The sequence below is a fragment of the Prosopis cineraria genome, unplaced genomic scaffold (genome assembly GCF_029017545.1).
Source record: "Prosopis cineraria cultivar Desert tree isolate PC_DT_omini unplaced genomic scaffold, ASM2901754v1 PC12, whole genome shotgun sequence".
NCBI lineage: Eukaryota > Viridiplantae > Streptophyta > Magnoliopsida > Fabales > Fabaceae > Prosopis > Prosopis cineraria.
Window position 1 is genome coordinate 1,640,606 of NW_026555343.1, and position 19,461 is coordinate 1,660,066.

The window sequence follows — 19,461 nt, forward strand, 5'->3', positions numbered from 1 at the left end:
TACTAATTAGCTCTACTTTTCACAGAATTCCCTCTCTCAAGAAGTATCACAGGGCAAGCTTACTGAGCATGAGGATATCTTAGCTAGAGTGTTGGGGACCCTTGACCACCCTAGTCGTGTTAGAGGTGTCGGCTTCGGTGTCACAAAGAAGCAATACTTTGGCAAAATTAAAAAGCAAACATCGGCTTCTTCATCCGAGGTCCAAGAGTTGAGAGAAGAGCAAGCTATTATGAAGCAACAGCTAAAAGCCCAGGCGAAGTTAATTGACATGCTATTGAAGGGGCAAATCCCTAGGAGGCTTTTGGCTGACGTTAGCCCTAGCGGAAAAGATAGCTGCACAGTCCCTTCAGACAAAATACTCGAGGTAATGTATTTTCTCTTCTAAATTTGCTTAACTAATTTTTTATCTAAACAACTGACATTCTTTATTTATTTAGGGCGAGAATGACTACAACTGTTTAGCAGACGATCCGTCACGCAAAGTAGTTGCAACAGGACGCGTGTATAACATTGTCGGGGACACAATCCATAAACTTCTCATCCCGCCCGATTGCATTAGGGTTTCCTTGCTTGTTGCAATCGATCCCAAGTATCCATTACCTTATCCTACCAATGAGATGCAGACGGTAGGAGATGGGTTGGGGAGCTTCATTGCATGGCCTAGCCACCTTGTTATGGTTGGTACACCAAAGCCACCAAAGGACCCAAAGCCGCCAAAGGACCTCTTGCCAACAAAGAAAAAGGTATATATGATTTATAAAATTATTTAGAATCTTTAATATATGTATATATATATATATATATATATGTCTAACTTTTTCATTGTATAGCCAAGGGGGAAAAGCAAATTGAAGGGCAAGGTGTCGGGCCATACTAAAGAGTCAGCCATGGTTTCGCTACATGCAGTGCCTATGCCTGTTGTAGAAAACAAATTCCATGACTCTCTTGAGACCTATGCTTCGGCTACGAGGATGATTCGTCAAGTGCTAAGATGAGGGCATTCGAATCTTTAGAGAAATGGATCACTATTAAGGTATTCATTCAGTTGGTTAAGTTTTTAATCAAGAAACTGTCTCATTATATTTTACAATTTCAGTGATATGTGTTTTTTTTACAGTGTCCATTCCAGCCAGATCAGAGCAATAACTGTGGTTATTACTTGATGAAGTTCATGAAGGACATTATCACTCATGCCCCTACCACATTATTTGACAAGGTATATATATAAAATTTAATTACACTTCAATTATAAATTTTAAACAATTTTAATTAGCTACCTATTAACTTGAAATTATTGTGACTATTTGCTTACAGTACTTCGAGGACGTCTATTGCGTTCGTTATATGGCTGCACATGTAGAAGAGGTCCTTGAAGAGGTGGCCCAATATGTTTTCAATATGTGGGTAGCAACAGTAGTTAGGCCGGTACAATAGTTAGTTACATTTATATACACATTTTCTGGGCCAATTTTTATAGGATAGGCCACTTAGTTTTGGAACATTAGTTTGCAAATAAGTTAAGCATATAATTTTTAGATTTCAAGGTCAAATGTATATGAATTTTTATGTTAATTAGATAGGAGATACTATTATAAACATTCATTATATTGCATTATTTTTGTTGCTGGCTGACTGGTTTTTATTTTTATCTATATCTTTATACAGAGGGCTGCTTTAAAAGCAGCCACCATATTTAAAAAAATTATACCATAAATACTTGACGGTTACTTTAAAATAACCATCAAATATCAATATAGTTGACGCTTGTTTCAAAATAAGCATCAAGTATTTGTTAAATACTTGACAGTTATGAGGAAACAAGAGTTAAGTATTTGTAAATACTTGACGGTTATAAGGAAACAAGCGTCAAGTGTTTGGCCATAAATACTTGACGCTTGTTTCCTTATAACTGTCAAGTATTTACAAATACTTGACGCTTGTTTTGAAACAAGCGTCAAGTATTTATTCTAAAAAGTGATATTTAGTTCATATATTTGACGGTTTTTTTCAAATAACCGTCAAGTATAAGATTAATACTTAACGGTTAAAAATCATCAAGTATTATTTCTTTAATATATGTTGCACCCTTACTTGACGGTTAAACCGTCAAGTATTGTGAAAAATAAGCATCAAATATGGGTATTTTTTGTGGTAGTAGTCATCCCAGATGGAAATTGAACGAAAGTATTATGTGAAATAAATACACAAATTTTGAGGAATTGTTAAGTAATGGGCTAGTTCATTGCAACAAGACTATGGCAAAGACAGTCTTTGAGTTTCTCATTGTGAACCAAACTAGCTACTCCCTCTCGTCGCCCTTATAAAATAGAGAGAGAAGATTTTTTATCCTATTTATAAATCACTTTATTAAACTTTCATCATAAATTTTTCTATATGACCTTTATAAAAGGTTGGAGAGAGAAAATATGTGGCTAAAGTATATATATTTAATAGGGATAAAATTAAAAAATTATGAAATTTCAAGACATAATTAATGAGTTTTAAAATTTTTCTTAGTTCCCATGAAATATGTTAAAAATACCTAATAAATAAGACAAAACAAGTAATCACTAATTTATTTTAAGGGTAAATAAGCAAGTTACCCACTTAAACCTTAATTATAGTAATGCTATAGGCTATAAACTCGTTTATTATGTAAACTATTTTTTTAACTTTTAAAAACAATATAATCTAGCTTTGGTCATTAACAAAAATTAACTTTTACCATTAATTGACTAAAAAATAATAAAAAAATAAAAAAATTATAGAGAAGGATCAAAAAATTACAATAAAGGACCTAAAAATTATAAACAATAATCCAAAAATTTACAGAAAATGATAAAAAAATTTGGTCTTTTTTTCTGGTGAAAGTTAATTTTTGTTAATGACAATGGCCAAATTATATCATTTTTAAAAGTTAAGAAAATAATTTACATAATAAACTAGCTTAGAATTTATAATGCTTTTAGATCTAAAGTTCAGAAGATAATTTACTTATTTATTCTTATTTTATTAGTATCTATTTTATTAAATTATCACAATATAACCTCAAAAATTAATAATAAATATTTAAACAAAATTCTGTTTGGAATGAAAAGAAAATAAGAATATGAAAAGTTAGAGAAAAAACTATCGAAAAAGGACATTTCTCACCCTTGTTTTTCCTTAATTTTTCTTTAGAGATGGGGAAAATTAAAGGGAAACTTTATGTTAAGCCCTGAAAAAAATAAAAATCTTCTACTTTTATCTCCTAATTTTCTTTCCTCTTTATTTTTTTTTTTGTTGTTGCCATGATTGAACAGAGGATGATTTTACTGTATTAGTGCATTTCATCGAAAAGAAAGAAATAAGAAGAAAAAGATTGCATTTTATACACGTATACAACAAAATTTTATCCATTGTATTACTTGATGCAGGCCTTTTAATTTTTTATGCAGCATATTAATTGTGCCCATGGCTGTGGGTAGAGCCAAAAAAATGAGTTGAGCTCGCGAGCTAGTCCATTTAATCCACATAATTTAACAAGTTGGGTTGAAAAAATTAGTCCATTTTTTAAAACGAGCTGGGTTAGCCCAACCTGCAAAAATAGTGAACTAAAAAGGGCTAGCCTACGGGCTAAACAAGCTGGCCGTGGGCTAGCATTATTTAAAAAAATAATTTTTTATTTTTTAATTACATTATATCTTTTTATAAATCTTTAATAACGATAATATTTCTTAAATATATAATTTATGATTTTCAAATATGTTCTTGTCATTTGAAATATAGTGTAAATCTTTTTTACAATTTACAAATAAAATTTTTGTTATAATTTGTGAAGATGATTTATTAGTTTTTATAGAAATATTTTAAATATATATTATTTATTAATCTCATAAGATTTATTGATTGAAATTATAAATATGAATTCACTGAGAAAAATAATATGAGTTTATATTTAAATTTTCTTTCTTAGTGACAAAGATAGCACACCTAGGCAAAAAGATGATTGATAGTAAAAATCTAACAAAATGAATTTGCTTGGTTAAATTTTATGTTTATTTTATTTATTTATAATTTTTTTAATTACTAATTTGCTTTAAAATATGAAATAAATATATAAATTTATATTATATAAATTTTAAATTATTAAAAAAATTAATAATTTTTTACGGGCCAACTCGTGAGTTGGCTAGCCCGCTAGAAAATGAGTTGGATTAAAATTTTTAGCCCATTTTATTTGATGGGCTGGCCCAACTCAACTTACAAAAGTGCCAACTCACGAGCTAGCCCGTAACCTATTTGCCCAGTACTAGTTGTGGGCTATCAAGTAAGTGTAATTTTAATGGATACTTTCTCCTAAGGTAATATAAATTGCTTTTTAAAAATATTATTTAATTTAAAATATAAGGTATTGAATATGTGTTATATATATTTTTAATTATACTCTTATTTTATTGAGTAATTAATGAATATATTTTGAATAAGTTAAATATTATATTTATCACATTTAAAGACACAATTAAAAAGATGTAAAAAATTTTAAAAAATTAAAATTTCAACAAAATTTTTCTAAAAACGTAAAATAATTAATAATGACTTATATTATAATTTGAAGAGAATAATTTTTTTAAAAAAAAATGGATTCATTTTTTATGGTGATGTTTGGAGTTTGGACAAAAAATGGAAAAAAAATTGCCGAAACTACTTTTTTTGAATAAATATATGAGAACTATAGAAAACTTATGATACTTTAGCAAATTTAATATGGACAGGGAATAATACTATATAATAATAATAATAATAATAATAATTTTATATATAAGTTAAAAAAAATACTATATTGATATGGTGTTGAAAATACAACTTTAATATTGACTAACATTATTTTAATGGCTAATACTATTTATTGAAAAACGGATTTTGTTAACTTTAAGTTGGGCCTGTCAAAAATATTAACTTGAAAATGCTTTGTTTTGTTGTGGATATATTAAATAGCAATGAAAGGCATGCGGATAGGAATCAAAAGTATGAACTCATTAATTTGTGATATTCAATGACAAGCTAATTTGTTGGTGATGAAAGATCTATCAAATATAATACTCTCTTTATCTTAAATTATAACATATTTTTGAATAAAAATTTTTATACTAATAAATCTTATTAAATACACTTAACAACTTTATATTTTTAAAATAAAAATATAAATTTTTAAAAATATTATTTATTTAATATATTGAAAAGAGAGAGAGACAAAAATTAAATAGAAAGAGAAAGAATAACATTAGAATAAACATATTTAATAAAAATTTAGTATTTTTAAAGTATCTTATATGTTGAGATATTTAATTTCTCCCAAAAGTATTTTATAATTTGAGAAAGAGAAAGTATATAATTTAAGTGTGGACGTTTATATTTATATTTGATAAATTTTCAGGCAGTAATAATTTATAAAAATATACTTTTAGTCTATATTTTTATTAATAATAATACATTTTTAAACATAAAAATATTTAAAAAATCCTCATTGTAAGAAAGGTCTTTGTTTGTTCATGAACATATTAGTCTAAAGACTCAAACTCTTGATCAAATGTACTCCCTTCGTTAAAAAATATAAGGTATTTTTTGAGAAGTTTGATATTAAAAAATGTAAGGCATTTTTAGTCTTTTCAAGGTGTAATCATTGCCTTTTTTAAAAAAAATGCCTCTATTAATAATGACTTTATATTTATTGTAGAGTATTTAATAAAGGTAAATATAAAAAGATAAAGTTGATTGGAAAGTGGGTAACAACTTTATTGAGGGGCGAGATTCAGTTAAAAATATTTTACATTTTTAAATAGAGAGAGTATAAAAAATAAGGATTCTTTATTTAAAGTGAATGGGATTTTCTTTTTGGTTTTTTTTAATAAACTCTAATGTGAGTACAGGTGTGAAGGAGTTTTGAGATATAAGGTGAAATTATTTAAGAGATATGATATATTACTCCCTTTAGTTTATATTATAGAACAACTTTTAGAAGGGTTCTTTTTTTGTCCTTAAATTAAATAAGGCATATGGAGAGTCATTTATTAACATTTTCTAATTTTATCCCTATTATAAATTTAATTTTATGGCTCATTGTATATTGTGTCTCTTTCTCTTCCTAATTTTAATAGGATAAAGTTAAATATTTTTTCATTTTAAGACATATCAAATGAGTTGATAATTTTTTGGTTCTGATAAAGTTGTTAAAAACACTTTATAATAGAGATAAGAGGGAGTATTATTTATCTAACGAAAATATATAATTAAAATTAATACTTAACAAGCAATTGTGTGTGTGTGTGTGTGTGTGTGTGTGTGTGTGTGTGTGTAGGTATGAGATGGTTAGGCTCGATATCTATCATTTCAGGTGGAAAAAAAAAACTGAAAGGATCAAGTTTTAACCTTTACTCAATATCATTGTTGTTCATCACAGTTTATTCGGTGTATTTAAATAATACGATTACCAAACATGTTTGAGATGTGAAGTCTCAAATATGATAAAAAAGTTTTTGGACTCTCTTATCTCAATTTACTCGAATGTAAAAATGTAAAGATAATAATGTAAAGATGATTTGATTGTTAGAATTGAAATATAAAGTTGCAAAGATTACAATTGCAAAATTGAAATAACAAAGCTTAAGCCTAAGTGCAAAGTAAATTTGATTTAAAACTAAGCAATGATTCCACTATGCGTGTGGATTGTGTCCCTCCTTGATTTCATTAGTTGGATTCTTGTTATACTTGTACGCTTGAGACTGCTGTGCCTAAAGGATTAGGAGCCCATATGCGAAACATCTGCCATCATTAGGCATGGTCCAGTGAGACTCAAGGGCTGCGCCCCTTGCCATAGCACGTTCTTAGCACGAAATCTTATCTGGGAACGGATTGGGCCTTTTTTTCAGTTGAGTATTAGGCCTAACATTTCTCATTCCTTTAGCTTTGTCATTTTGAGTTTTTGTTAACTTGACCTTTTATTTTAGGTCCAAACAACTACTAAACTAATTACTTATGGGGACTACAAATAACAACGTGTTTCACACATGATGGCAGATCTTGATAAAAAAAATCTAGTTACCATTGTGATTTAACGTTTTTTTTTGGCCAAGGATTTAATGTTATTTTAGCATGTCTAATATAATTTAGAGGAAATTATTAATTCATTGATTTATTTCCTAATCATATTTGTTTTGATTCAAATATTTTAACAATTATTATTTATAAAAATATAAGATTAAAATAGGATAAATATGTAAATTTAGTTATGAACTATTTTTCAAAAAATATTGAATAGTTTATACTATTATGTGATACAAAATAAATCATAAACTTATAAAATTAAAACACCTAACACCTTCCATTTACTTTTTAAGAAAGAGATGTTATTAATGTAGGGCCCATGTGAAAAAGCTGACAATGCAAGCAATCTTCATCTCTCTCTTGCTCTACATAAGGATATGAAGCTTGTATGTAATATCCTAAAATATATAAAAATAATAATGATGATGGAGTAAAGGAATTTAATTTTAGGGGGAAGAGTTAGCAACATAAATTTAGGGACTAGTGGAAAATGCCAGTGGAGATTGGAATCCGATTGTTTTGAATAGGGATGGTCTCAAGATATCTCATTTATTTTTTACAGATGATATAATTTTGTTTGGGTTGGCTGATTCTAGCCAAGCTAATTGTATAAATATGTGCATGGAAAAATTCCATCAAGTTTCGAGACAAAGCATAAACAAGACTAAAACAATAGTTTGTTTCTCTTGAAATGTCAATTTCAATAGAGCCTATAATCTTAGCAGAAGATTGGAGATTGGACTTACAACTGATTTGGATAAGTACTTGCGTATTCCACTTTTAAACAAAGCGAGCAAGTGCTATGACCTTTGTCCCTATTCTTGAGAAAACCAAAAAAAATTGTCAAGCTGGAAAGGGAAGTTCTTGAATATAGTGGGAAGAGTAACCTTAGCGAAAGCACTTCTATCTGCCCTTTCTTTGTATCATATGCAAACGATGTTCCTATCGAAGAAGATTTTGAACAATTTGGAGAAATATAGCCAGAGTTTCATCTGGGGCGACTAGAACGAAGCTAGGAAAATTCATCTAATCTCTTGGAATGATATTCAAAAGGAGAAAAAAGAGGGAGGACTAGGAATTAAGAATCTTATCAAATAGAATGAAACCTTCCTTATGAAAATTTGTTAGAATTTAGTCACAAGTACGGAAGCCTTATGGGTTAAAGTCTTTAGAAGCAAGTATGGGTGTGGAGACAAGGATGTTTCTATAATTAAGAAGAGAGGAAGAAACTCGCAAACTTGGAAGGGGATTTGCACTGTTTGGGATAGCTTAAAGGAGGGGCTTGGTAAGAAGGTTTGTAATGGAAATAACACATACTTTTAGTTTGAAAATTGGTTTGATCTTAATTTTCCTTTGATTGAGCTAATACCAGGGAGTGAAGGGCTTATAGATAGACAAGAATTTGTTTCTGACTATGTTGATGAGCTTGAAAATTAAGATACTTTTAAACTTGATCTTTGGTTCCATCCAAACACTGTTACCGATATTATTCGTGGTCATCCACCCTACGAGGAGAGAGGAGAGGATAAACATTTATGAAAGCCTTCCACTGATGGTTGCTTTACTATTAAACCTGCTTATAATTTTGTGACTGCAAGTACAAGGAGCAATGCGGATAGCACATGGAAGATTCTTTGGACATGGCCGATAGCAAAAAAGATAAAGTCTTTTATTTGGCTCTTTATTCATGGAAGGACCCACAACTATGAACTTAGAGTTAAGAAGGGCAATGGCAGATTAGAACTGCCCATATGGCTGTGAAACACTTGAGGATTCAATGCACTTGCTCAAAGACTGCCGGCAAGCTAGAGTTCGATGGTGAGCATATGTTTGATATGAGAAGTGGAGTATTTTTACTAGCTTGCAAGGATTGGATTGGAAAAAATGGAACTTAACAGAGGAAGCATGCAAAGACTATACTAGTAAGATAAATTAGGCTACTTTGTTTAGTTATGTATGTTGGGATATTTGGGTCACTAGATGTAAAAAAGTTTTTCACAAATAGGAGGATGTGAGGGAAAGTATGGTTATGTCTACTTTATTTAAAGCTTATAGTGATCATGATCTTATTTAGAGAGCTCCTCTGTTATCCTATGATAGAGCTGCCCCTAGAGCTGAGTATAAATCTAGAAATGGATTCATGAATTTAGAAGTGGATGGCTCAATTTTATCTAATGGTCATTCTGGTTGTGGGGGTGTAACTTGGTCTGATGGAAGAGTGTGGATTCAAGGCTTTAATTGTAAACTTGTGAATGTCCCTTGTACTATAGCTAAAGTTATTGCAATATTTCATAGTTTAACTCTTTGCTGGAATAAGGGAAATTGGAAAGTGAATCTCTTTACTGATTCCATTGAAGCTATCAATCTCCTAACTTGAGATTTTCTTGATAATCACCCATTCAAGGATATTATAGCTGATGTGAAGATGTTTTTCAATCAGGACTGGATTATGGAAGTTCATCATTTGTATTGGGAACATAATCATTATGTTGATTTGTTAGCTAGAAAGTCTCATAATTTAGGAGTTTTTTTATATTTTTGATCATCTTCCAAGCTTGTCACAAAGGTTGGAGAATGATGAAGGACTTTCCCCTCTTTTGACTAAAAATCTGTAGCCTTTATGGCATTTATTTTTAGTTTTATTCCACAAAAAAATGCTAGTGGTAATAACCTTCCGACACCAAGTTTAAATCTCTAGCCATAGAAGGAGCAATTTTTTTTTATTTTCTTTTAACCATGTGAATTTACCTTAATGCCCTTTAAAAAAAACAAAACACAATCAACATTGTTCAAATATTCTTGCTCCTTCCCCTTTTCTTCTTCATTTCAATCAGCTGAGAGAGTCCAACCTTTAACAGTTTTCCACTGTTCTCCGTCGCTCCTCCTCACCAGATTCTTCTCTGCCTCCATCCCTTCCCTTCTTTTCTTTTCTTGCTCACTGGTGAGGTTGAGGCAGTGGGTTTTGTGAGACTTAAGACTACTTCTTCCTCTTTGCTTCTTTCTATGCGTGGACGTCGAGTAGTTGGGCTGTTACTATTAGAAGTCCAAATCTAAGTTGCTTCTCTCCCCTGTGCACATAGTTGATTTCTTCTCCTTTCACCTTTTCCACTGATGTTGAATATTGATTGAGTGAGTTTGATTTCTTCATCTTTTTCTTTTATGCTGTCAGTATGGGTGTCTTATGTTGGTTGCTGGACATTCATGGTGGTTGAATTTTAAATTCTTTATTTTTGAATTAGTGATATACATGTAAATAAAGATTGCTACTTGACTAATTTTAAATTGAAGGTTTAAGTTTTTGGTTTCTGTATGGAAGACCATGATATGCATATATTATTTACATTGGTTCTTAGCAAAGGATGATTTTGAGAAGTATAGTTTAGATTATATTATAATAATACAATTAGTTTGGTTAAGAACAAAATGGAGAATTCGGAGGCATAAATGAGGATACACAAGAAAAAAATGTTTAATTTGTAAAAATATTTATTAAAATTTTATTATATTTAATAGAGACTTTAGAAGAAGATAAGCTTGATTAAAGTTGTGAGAAGGGAATTTTAAGAATGAGGTGATATATCAGGTAAGTAAATAATGTTTCTTAATAAAAAGAGTGATGATATTTCTCTTACTTTATTTATTTATTTATTTTAATTATTATAAACAAATGTTCTTATTGTACCTTAAAATTAAGCTGATTTAAAGTATGTAATTACCTTATGTATTATTTGAGTTTAATTATGGAGGTATTCTTATGGTATTGTATTTTAATATTTTCTTAAAAATATTATACATACAAGGATCAGATAAATTATATATGAAAAAGTTATTTACATTTTACAAGTTAAAGGAAAATTTTTGAATTATGAGGATTTTTTGACTCCATGCAAGACAAAAATGTTTTATAGGACTAAATACAAAATATTGGTTGCTAACGATAATTTCTTCAACCTCTAGTGCGCCATGGCATACTTAGCTAGTAGGATATATTGGAGATGCTAGCCCTATATGTTGGCCAACACACGTAGAAAAGAGGATAAAAATTTATGAATATAATCCATGCCTGTTATTCATGAGCTTTATGCTTATGCTTGTTTTCCATGGCTTCTAGCTACATCGGGTGTTACTTACTCTCGTGGACTATGTGTTCATATCTATTATTCATTTTGTTTAGGTCCTAATAGAAAATAAGTTTTTCAAGATATATTTTCACTCTTAAGAATTGTATTTTTATAATTTGTTTTATATAAAATATATATTCCTTGTTGATTTTGATTTTTCATTTTTCATTTTCTATTTTCTATTTTTGCTACTCAATTATCAAAGATAAATTGTGTTGTTATTTTCTAACCCCATTGGTAATTAGATTAGCCTCTTGTTTCTTATTGTATATGTTTATAATTATCATTTTTATTTATTATTATTATTTAGAAACGTTATTTATTGGAAGAATTTCTAGCATTCAGATAGTAGAAGTGGACCTGCTCTTCAGTAGACCTTATGGGACTCCTTGAGACAAGAAGCACTTTGTTGCTCCAATTACATTGTGAATTAATGTAAATATTTAAGCATTTTTTTTGTTACGGAGTCACTTCACGAATCATATAGGTAAGATCTTTATTTAAAGTATTTTGATTTGTATGTATGTATATACTATATCGGAGTAGAACTCCGAATGCTACTTGGATATTCTTTTTGGTAAGTTGCATAGATTTTAGAAAATTCAACTTACAGTAGAGACTTGTCCAAAATTTCTATAGCAAGCTTTGTTAGGAATGAGGAGCAACCACCTGAGATTAGGGGGAAAGGAGAGATGGGTAAGAGTAGTAGAAAGATGCCATATCTTAACTTAAAATTTCAAGGCTCAAGTTTATAAGTCCTTCTTCTTTATTATATATTAGTTATTAAGCCCAACTTTATCCAATGTCAGACTTTCCACATCGTCTTGTGTCCACTCATACTTGAACAACCTAATAATTTCTCTCTCAAGTGAGTCCATAAGTTTCCTATATCAAAGACGCCCTAAACACTAAATCCCTTGTCTTTTTAAGGCCACCCCATTTTGCAGGCTCCAAATAATGTGGCGCACACAAGTCTCTATTACAATTAGGGCCAGTCCCATTTTGGGCTTCAAATGTGTGCACAATAATGGGCTTACAGATTCTAGGCAATACCTAGCTTTGATACTATTTGTTAAGAATGAAGAGCAACCGCTTGAGAACTAGGTACACAAGTTCTTAAAACATTCTTGAACACATATCATAACTTCTCATTCTAGTTAACGCATTTTCACTTCACAAAAGCTAGATACATTGTCACAAGACATTTATACATGTAACTATGACCCAATATATCAACACGACTTGCCACAGTTAAAATATGTGACACGTCATATAATCATATAGGTAATGATTAAATGACCTTATATCCTTCTTATTATCTTCATCCATATGACTAGACTACTCAAGCTCACCAATTGTGAGATGTGACTCGGCCAAAGATCACATGGCTCAATCTCAGACCACGGTTTTTCCTACTCTTAAATCTATGGGGTGTCAAATATTCTAAGCTAATCTCTTTGATAAACTAGTGAAGATAGCTAGGTTCTAGTTCCTTGACAAATTGTACGATAAGGCTATATCCTAGTGCATCGAAAGACAGCCTAAATATTATATGAATTTTTTCTACTCCCAATCCCTTAGTGATCTCCCGTCCATTGATCATGCCATGTATGATGCTCACTTTCTATTCACATTCTCATTTATTCCTTATCACAATCAACACATTAGGCTCATGATCGTGCGCTATCCAAGTAAGCACCAATACTCATTTCACATAAACACATATATTATCTTTTTCAATCATAATACACTCATCATTATCATTATCAACACTCAAAAACTTATTTCACAATCTCTTGCATTTTAGTTTAAACCGAAACAATTACATAATCATACAGTTTCATAGCACATTACATGCATTCACAAAACATAATTTACATGTACAACACATATTTAACACCACAATGCAATTAACATATAACTATTTAAAGTAAGATTCTTCTGGTTATCTTAAACCTTTGAGATGTCAAAAGTTTACCTTTCAATATTCTAACTTCCAAACTTGATTTCCAAAGTCACAATAGTGTTGCAAGAGCTCAATTTATAATCAATTAAGTTGAATTTCATCAATAATGTCAAACACACATCTCTTGATTACACTTTCCATTTCTAGCTTACCCAATGCCCACATTATATATGTTTGGGCTTACCTATTGGGTTCATTAATTCTCTTTAATCCCCAATAACATAATGAACTATTAAACTCTTACTAATGGCATTACAACTCTTCTAACAACCCTAATAAATGCTAAATTCGCATATTAATGGGGTCTAAATGCCAAAAATCTCGAAACTCAGTATTTCTAAGTTTAGATACTCAAATATACTCTCATTAACTCTATTTGAGTTAATGAATTTGGACTCATAACCTATATGAACTAAAAATTATCTCTTACTATCAAACCCTAATAAAAAACTTATAAATGTGGAAGGGATGAGAAGAAATGGAGTTTAAGGCACTTACCTTAAGTATTTCTACCTCCAAAACATCCCAAATATTACTCAAGAATGAACCCTAGCAGTGCACCTTGTTGGTCTTTTGTTTTCTCCTTTTTTTCTTAGTTTTTTGCTTCAATTTGCAACTGATATGTTGCAAGAAATGGCCGTGTGTTATGGTGGACGTTGCATGCGTTGCGACTCATGGCACAAAGATGCCCCCTTCTCACTTCATTTGTATCTATACGCTGCAGCAGGTGTATTTCACGCTGCGGCATGTGGCATAACAAACTTCTTCCTTGATTCCTTCTCATTTCGATGCCTGAGTGGTCTGACTTTACTCCGGACTTATAATTAGGGTTGAAACACAACCAACACTAGTCATTAGACCTCCCTAGCCACATACCATATTATTTTACTTAATCATTATTATGAAACTTAATTAATCTAGGGATTAAAATTTAGAATGTTACAGGCATCCATTACTAAAAAAGTCCATCAACATTGACCTCAGCACCACCTACAACTGCATTGGTGTGTGGCAAAATAATCGCATCAAGATCATTGTGATTGATTAAGGTAATAAAACCACTCTTTCTTATGTAGCTTTCACTAACATATAGTGTTTTATTGGTGATAAGGCGAAGAATCATGTTCCCTAGAACCCATATAACACTATGTTCGATGTGAAATGGCTTATTGGATGGAGATTCTCCTATGCCTCTATTCAAAACGACATGAAGTTCTGGCCTTTTAAAGTTGTTTCCGATGCCCATAATAAGCTTATGATTGTTATTCATTATAAACGTGAAGCGAAACATTTTTCTCCTAAAGAGATCTCCTCCATGGTTCGCATGAAAATGAAAGAAGTGGCCAAAGCATTTCAAAGTCAAACTATTAAGAATGGCATCATCACCGTGCCTGCATATTTCAATAATTCATAAAGGCAAGCTAGATCTTACACTTGCGTCGCTTCTTCCATTGTCTCAAATGTTCCCAACCACACCCTCATCTTGCTGTGCGAAGATGATAGATGAGGATGATAATGGAGGAGTTGGTATTTCAGAGGAAGGGCCAAAAGAATGGTGTTTTAGTGAGTTACACACATTTTTTTTTTAGTCAAATAACTAGTCAATTAACGGGCGTCTACTCATATGGAAGAAAAGGTCCTAGCTACTACATTTTTCATAGTTTATATTTTATTTTGCATTACTCTATAGTATTAGTATAATTTACCTAGTGCTCATTAAAAAATAATTTGTGACTAAATTTGTACATTTATCCATTAAAATATTCTGCATGTGTGTGTATTTCATAAAAATAAGATAATCATCTTCTTAAAAAATTTAAATATATCACGTAATAAAAATATTAAAAGTAAAACCAAAGTAGATACATATTTTTAATACAAAATAATATTACTTAAAAATATTTCAATCATTGTTTCATTTCAAGTATATGTATTTTGATCATAAATGAAAAAAGTGAGTGGGCTTTATATCTTGAATATGGAAAGCCCATGAAATTTATAAATAAACAATGCATGAGTCGAACATCGTTCTCGATTTCAATTTACGTATTGATGACAGGATTTAATGTCGTTAACAAGTAGTAGCGGCTTCGAAAGAGCCAATATTGAAAACCAATAAATAAATAAATGCATTCATTTATTTATGAGAAAAATGCACTAGGACTTTGCCCCCATCTTCTCGAACTTCTGTAAGTAAGCTGACTTCATTCTCACATTATAAATTAAAGGGAAAGGAATTTCATAGTAAATATAGATAATTAAAATTTTAAAAAATAATTTTTCAAACTACAGTACTACTATATGTTAAGTTATCACTTATTCATCATTATATAGATTAAAAAATAATTAAAATTTAAAGTTGAATTATCCATGTATCACTTTTTCTTTAAAAAATTCACAGCATTATTCTTGACTACACACACCCCCTCTATTTAAATATAAAAGAATTTCAACTAATTCAATAAAGTTAGTTAATCTTTATAATATAGTCTAAAATTGATATGTTCAGACTAAAATGACCTTCTAATTCATGTTTATTTTTTTTCTAATTTAATGATATTATCAATTTATGAAAAATAATTTGAGAAAAATATAATTACTTTTTTTAAATTTGTAATTTTTTATAATAAAAAACAATGAAACAAACGCAGAGTAGTTTCTCTTATTGTAAAAGAGACAGATAGAGAGAGCATATATATTAAACATTGAGGAAATTCGATTTTAACAAATACTCCTAATTTTTTAATACGTGGGAAACAAAATAATAATATTATCAAGGCCGGGCATTAAACGGGTCCACCGGTTTTGCTGGTTTTGATTGCGAGTTTTATCAATTTCAAACCACATATGGCCGGCCCTCACTTCTCAATCCAAGGGGTCCAATGGGGCCATTTGATTAATGGAGTATAACCATATAATTTAAAGGCAATAGAAAGCTTTATGCAAAAGGTAAGACTTATATATATATATATATATATATATATTTAATTTTATATATTTAATATACTTTCATTCAATTAAATCAAAATAAATAAATTTTGATACATTAATAATATTAATAATAAATAATTTATAAATAATATATACATATATTTTAATTTAATTGAAAACAAATATTTTAAATAAATAATGTTAATTATATAATTTTTCCGTACATGTAAAACATTGTTCCTTCCAAAAATGATCCTAGTTCAAACATTCATCAGAGATCTCATTGTAGCGGTGGGCCATAGTTGTGATGATTCCCTTTAATGTTAATTTATTATGCGAATACCGCCTCAGAAAATCTTTAAAAACTGCTTCTTCTTCCTCTAGCTCTTTCACCTGCAAGTCTGCAACAAGCAGCCTTTTGTTTCTTTTTTTAATTCATTCCATTTTTCCTCTGTTCCGTTAAAAAAAAAAAAATGGGAGCTAAGAAAATGTCTCAGAAGCTCTTTGATTATCGGCTTAGAAGCCGTACCACCAAGTCCCCTCTTTTCTACATCATTTCATTTATTGCTATATTCTTCTTCGTCTATGCTGAGAAACTTTTCTCAAGTTCTTCAATCCTACAGACCATTCATCTGACTGCTCAACAATCCGCAGACGAACTCAGTTTACCTCAACCTGTTGAACTCACTGACTCATCCAATGTCGACAATGCCGACGCTTTCCAGCTTTCTCGTCAAGAAAACGATGAAGAGACAGAGACTGATCAGCAATCCGCAGATGAACTAAGGTTACTTCAATCTGATGAACCATCTGAGCCATCGATTCTCGAAGACGCTTCCCAGATAAACAATGACGCTTCCCAGCTTTCTGCGAAAGAAAATGGTGAAGAGACAGAGACTGTTCAGCAATCCGCGGATGAACTAAGGTTACCTCAATCTGATTTACCGTCTGAGCCAACGATTGTCGACAGTGGTGACGCTTCCCAGCTTTCTGCGAAAGAAAATGGTGAAGACGATAAAGAGAAAGAGGCTGAAGAAGAAGAAGAGGAAGAGGAAGATGAAGAAGAAGATCCTCTTATACCTCCGGAAAATGTGTCCAAGGAAGAGAGAATGACCTGGTTCAGACGACAACTTCCAGAACTGAAGATTCTGAAATCAAGCGGCTTATCGCTGCAGTTTCATAGCAGAGTCATGAGTTTCATCAACACAGGCTGCTTGTTGCTGTTTCACATCATATGGCTTTCACCTGCACGGTCCTTTGGGAACAGAGATTTCCTCACCATGGACACACTCTTCCAGGTTCATCCCCAAGCATGCCTGCTCATCTTATCAAGAACAATGGATTCCAAACGAGGGGATACGATTCTGAAACCCCTTATCGATCGAGGCTTCAAGGTTTTTGCAGTCACACCAGACTTGCCTTTCTTGGTCAAGGACACACCAGCAGAAGCATGGCTTCAAGAGATGAACATTGGAACTAAAGATCCAGGACACATCCCATTGTCCCAGAATCTGGCTAATCTCATAAGGCTAGCCTTCTTGTACAAATACGGAGGTGTTTACTTGGACACAGATATCATAGTACTGAGGGACATGTCAGGTTTGAGGAATGTGATAGGAGCACAAAGTGTGGACTCGGTGACTAGGAAATGGAACAGATTGAATGGTGCAATTATGATATTTGATATTAACCATCCAATTCTGTTGGAATTCTTGCAGGAATTTGCATCAACTTTTGATGGGAATAAATGGGGACACAACGGGCCTTATTTGGTCTCAAGAGTTATAGAGAGATTAGGAAGCATCCCAGCAAACAATCTCAGAATTTTGCCTCCAAAAGCATTCTACCCTGTGAACTGGTATAAAATTGGAAGGCTTTTCAGGAAGCCGGAGAACGAGTCAGAATCAAGATGGGTGGAGAGCAAGATCAGCGAGTTGTATGCAGGAGAGACGTATGCAATACATCTGTGGAACAAGAGAAGCAGAGAGTTAGAGATTGAAGAAGGAAGTGTGATGGCTAGAATAATCTCACAACACTGTGTTGTTTGTGCTGGCATAACAAGAAGTTAAAAGGAACAAGGTTACTCAGCTATAAGAAAAGCGTTACTAGTTCCTTAAGTGTCAACTTATCTCATCTGGGGGGGGGGGGGGGGGGACACAGAGATCAAGCAAAAGTGTAATATTACACATTGAATTGTTTCTTTTTTTATTAGCAAAAGTAATTATAGATGATCAACTTATTATCTTTAGATTCTTCTGAATATAAGGGGACCAAAACTACCAGATTTTACCATAATAATTTATTTACTAGGCTATGCAGTCAAGAGATCTTTTGTTGAATCCTTCCTGCTAAAGTCTCTAGTAGGAGGCATAAGTGCAGAACATATATGTTCTCTCATTTATGACATACCAGTTTGCAGGTTGAAGGCTGATTTGATCAATGCATTTTATGGATAATTTCTCCCTGATGTATATATTCAAGTAAAAAGATATATAAATGTTTTTTGAGTTCAAAGGTACCCTCTGGACTTGACTTTCAAGCCTTGAACCAGATAAGCAAGACCTGGTTAGCTATTTTCATAAACAAACTCATATGTGTTGAGCTCGGGCAGTCTAGTATTCTATAAGCTAACCTATGCTCGATGAGTTTATTTATTTATTTATTTTTTGTATATGTGTTGAGCTCGGCCAATCTAGTATTCTATAAGCTAGCCTATGCTAGATGAGTTTATTTAATTTTTCCGTTGTAATGCTATGTGATTGTGCGCATTAAAAACGATCTTGTCAACCAATTGACAAGTTTTCATTGAATGATAAATGATTCTGAATAATGAGAAATGGATACAAGCCAGTCAAGTTACATGATTACATGATATCAAAGCACTTTGAATAAAAATTTCAAAACTATTAATTGGTGATTAAAATAGCCTAAACATCAACCACATAGAAAAAAAGGAACTCCAAATTAGGCAACTACATTAACATCAAGAATAGGATAACAACCATTATCAGAGAAACAAGAAGAAGCACAGAATTCTCACCTTTATTTGTGATAGATCAACAAGATCTTAGAAGCAGGAAGAGTTCTCACAAAAAAGCAAAACTTGTAATGTTACACTCTAAGTTGTTTGACAACTTCGACCAAAATGAAGTTATTTGACAACAAACTAGAAGATAATTAACATATTCCAAGACTTAATATTAAATTAAATGGTGGGTTTCATGTATTATACTGAGCTCTCCATATAAAAGCCGGCATAATTTACGCCTTATGAATAGTATGATTTCCTATAAAATTATTATACATAAATAGAATAAATACAAATTATTAATTCTTCTCGCTGTTTGGATCAGATTACAT

At 31.3% G+C, this 19,461-nt stretch overlaps 1 protein-coding gene across 1 annotated transcript; it reads left to right on the top strand.

The window, feature by feature from the left end:
• The first annotated feature begins 16,508 nt into the window (after positions 1-16,508).
• Positions 16,509-18,615, top strand: LOC129288934 (uncharacterized protein At4g19900-like). Its single transcript, XM_054925748.1, has one exon. It carries the CDS (start codon positions 16,575-16,577, stop codon positions 18,168-18,170), a length of 1,596 nt encoding a protein of 531 aa, XP_054781723.1. The 5' UTR covers positions 16,509-16,574; the 3' UTR covers positions 18,171-18,615.
• Positions 18,616-19,461: the final 846 nt, after the last annotated feature.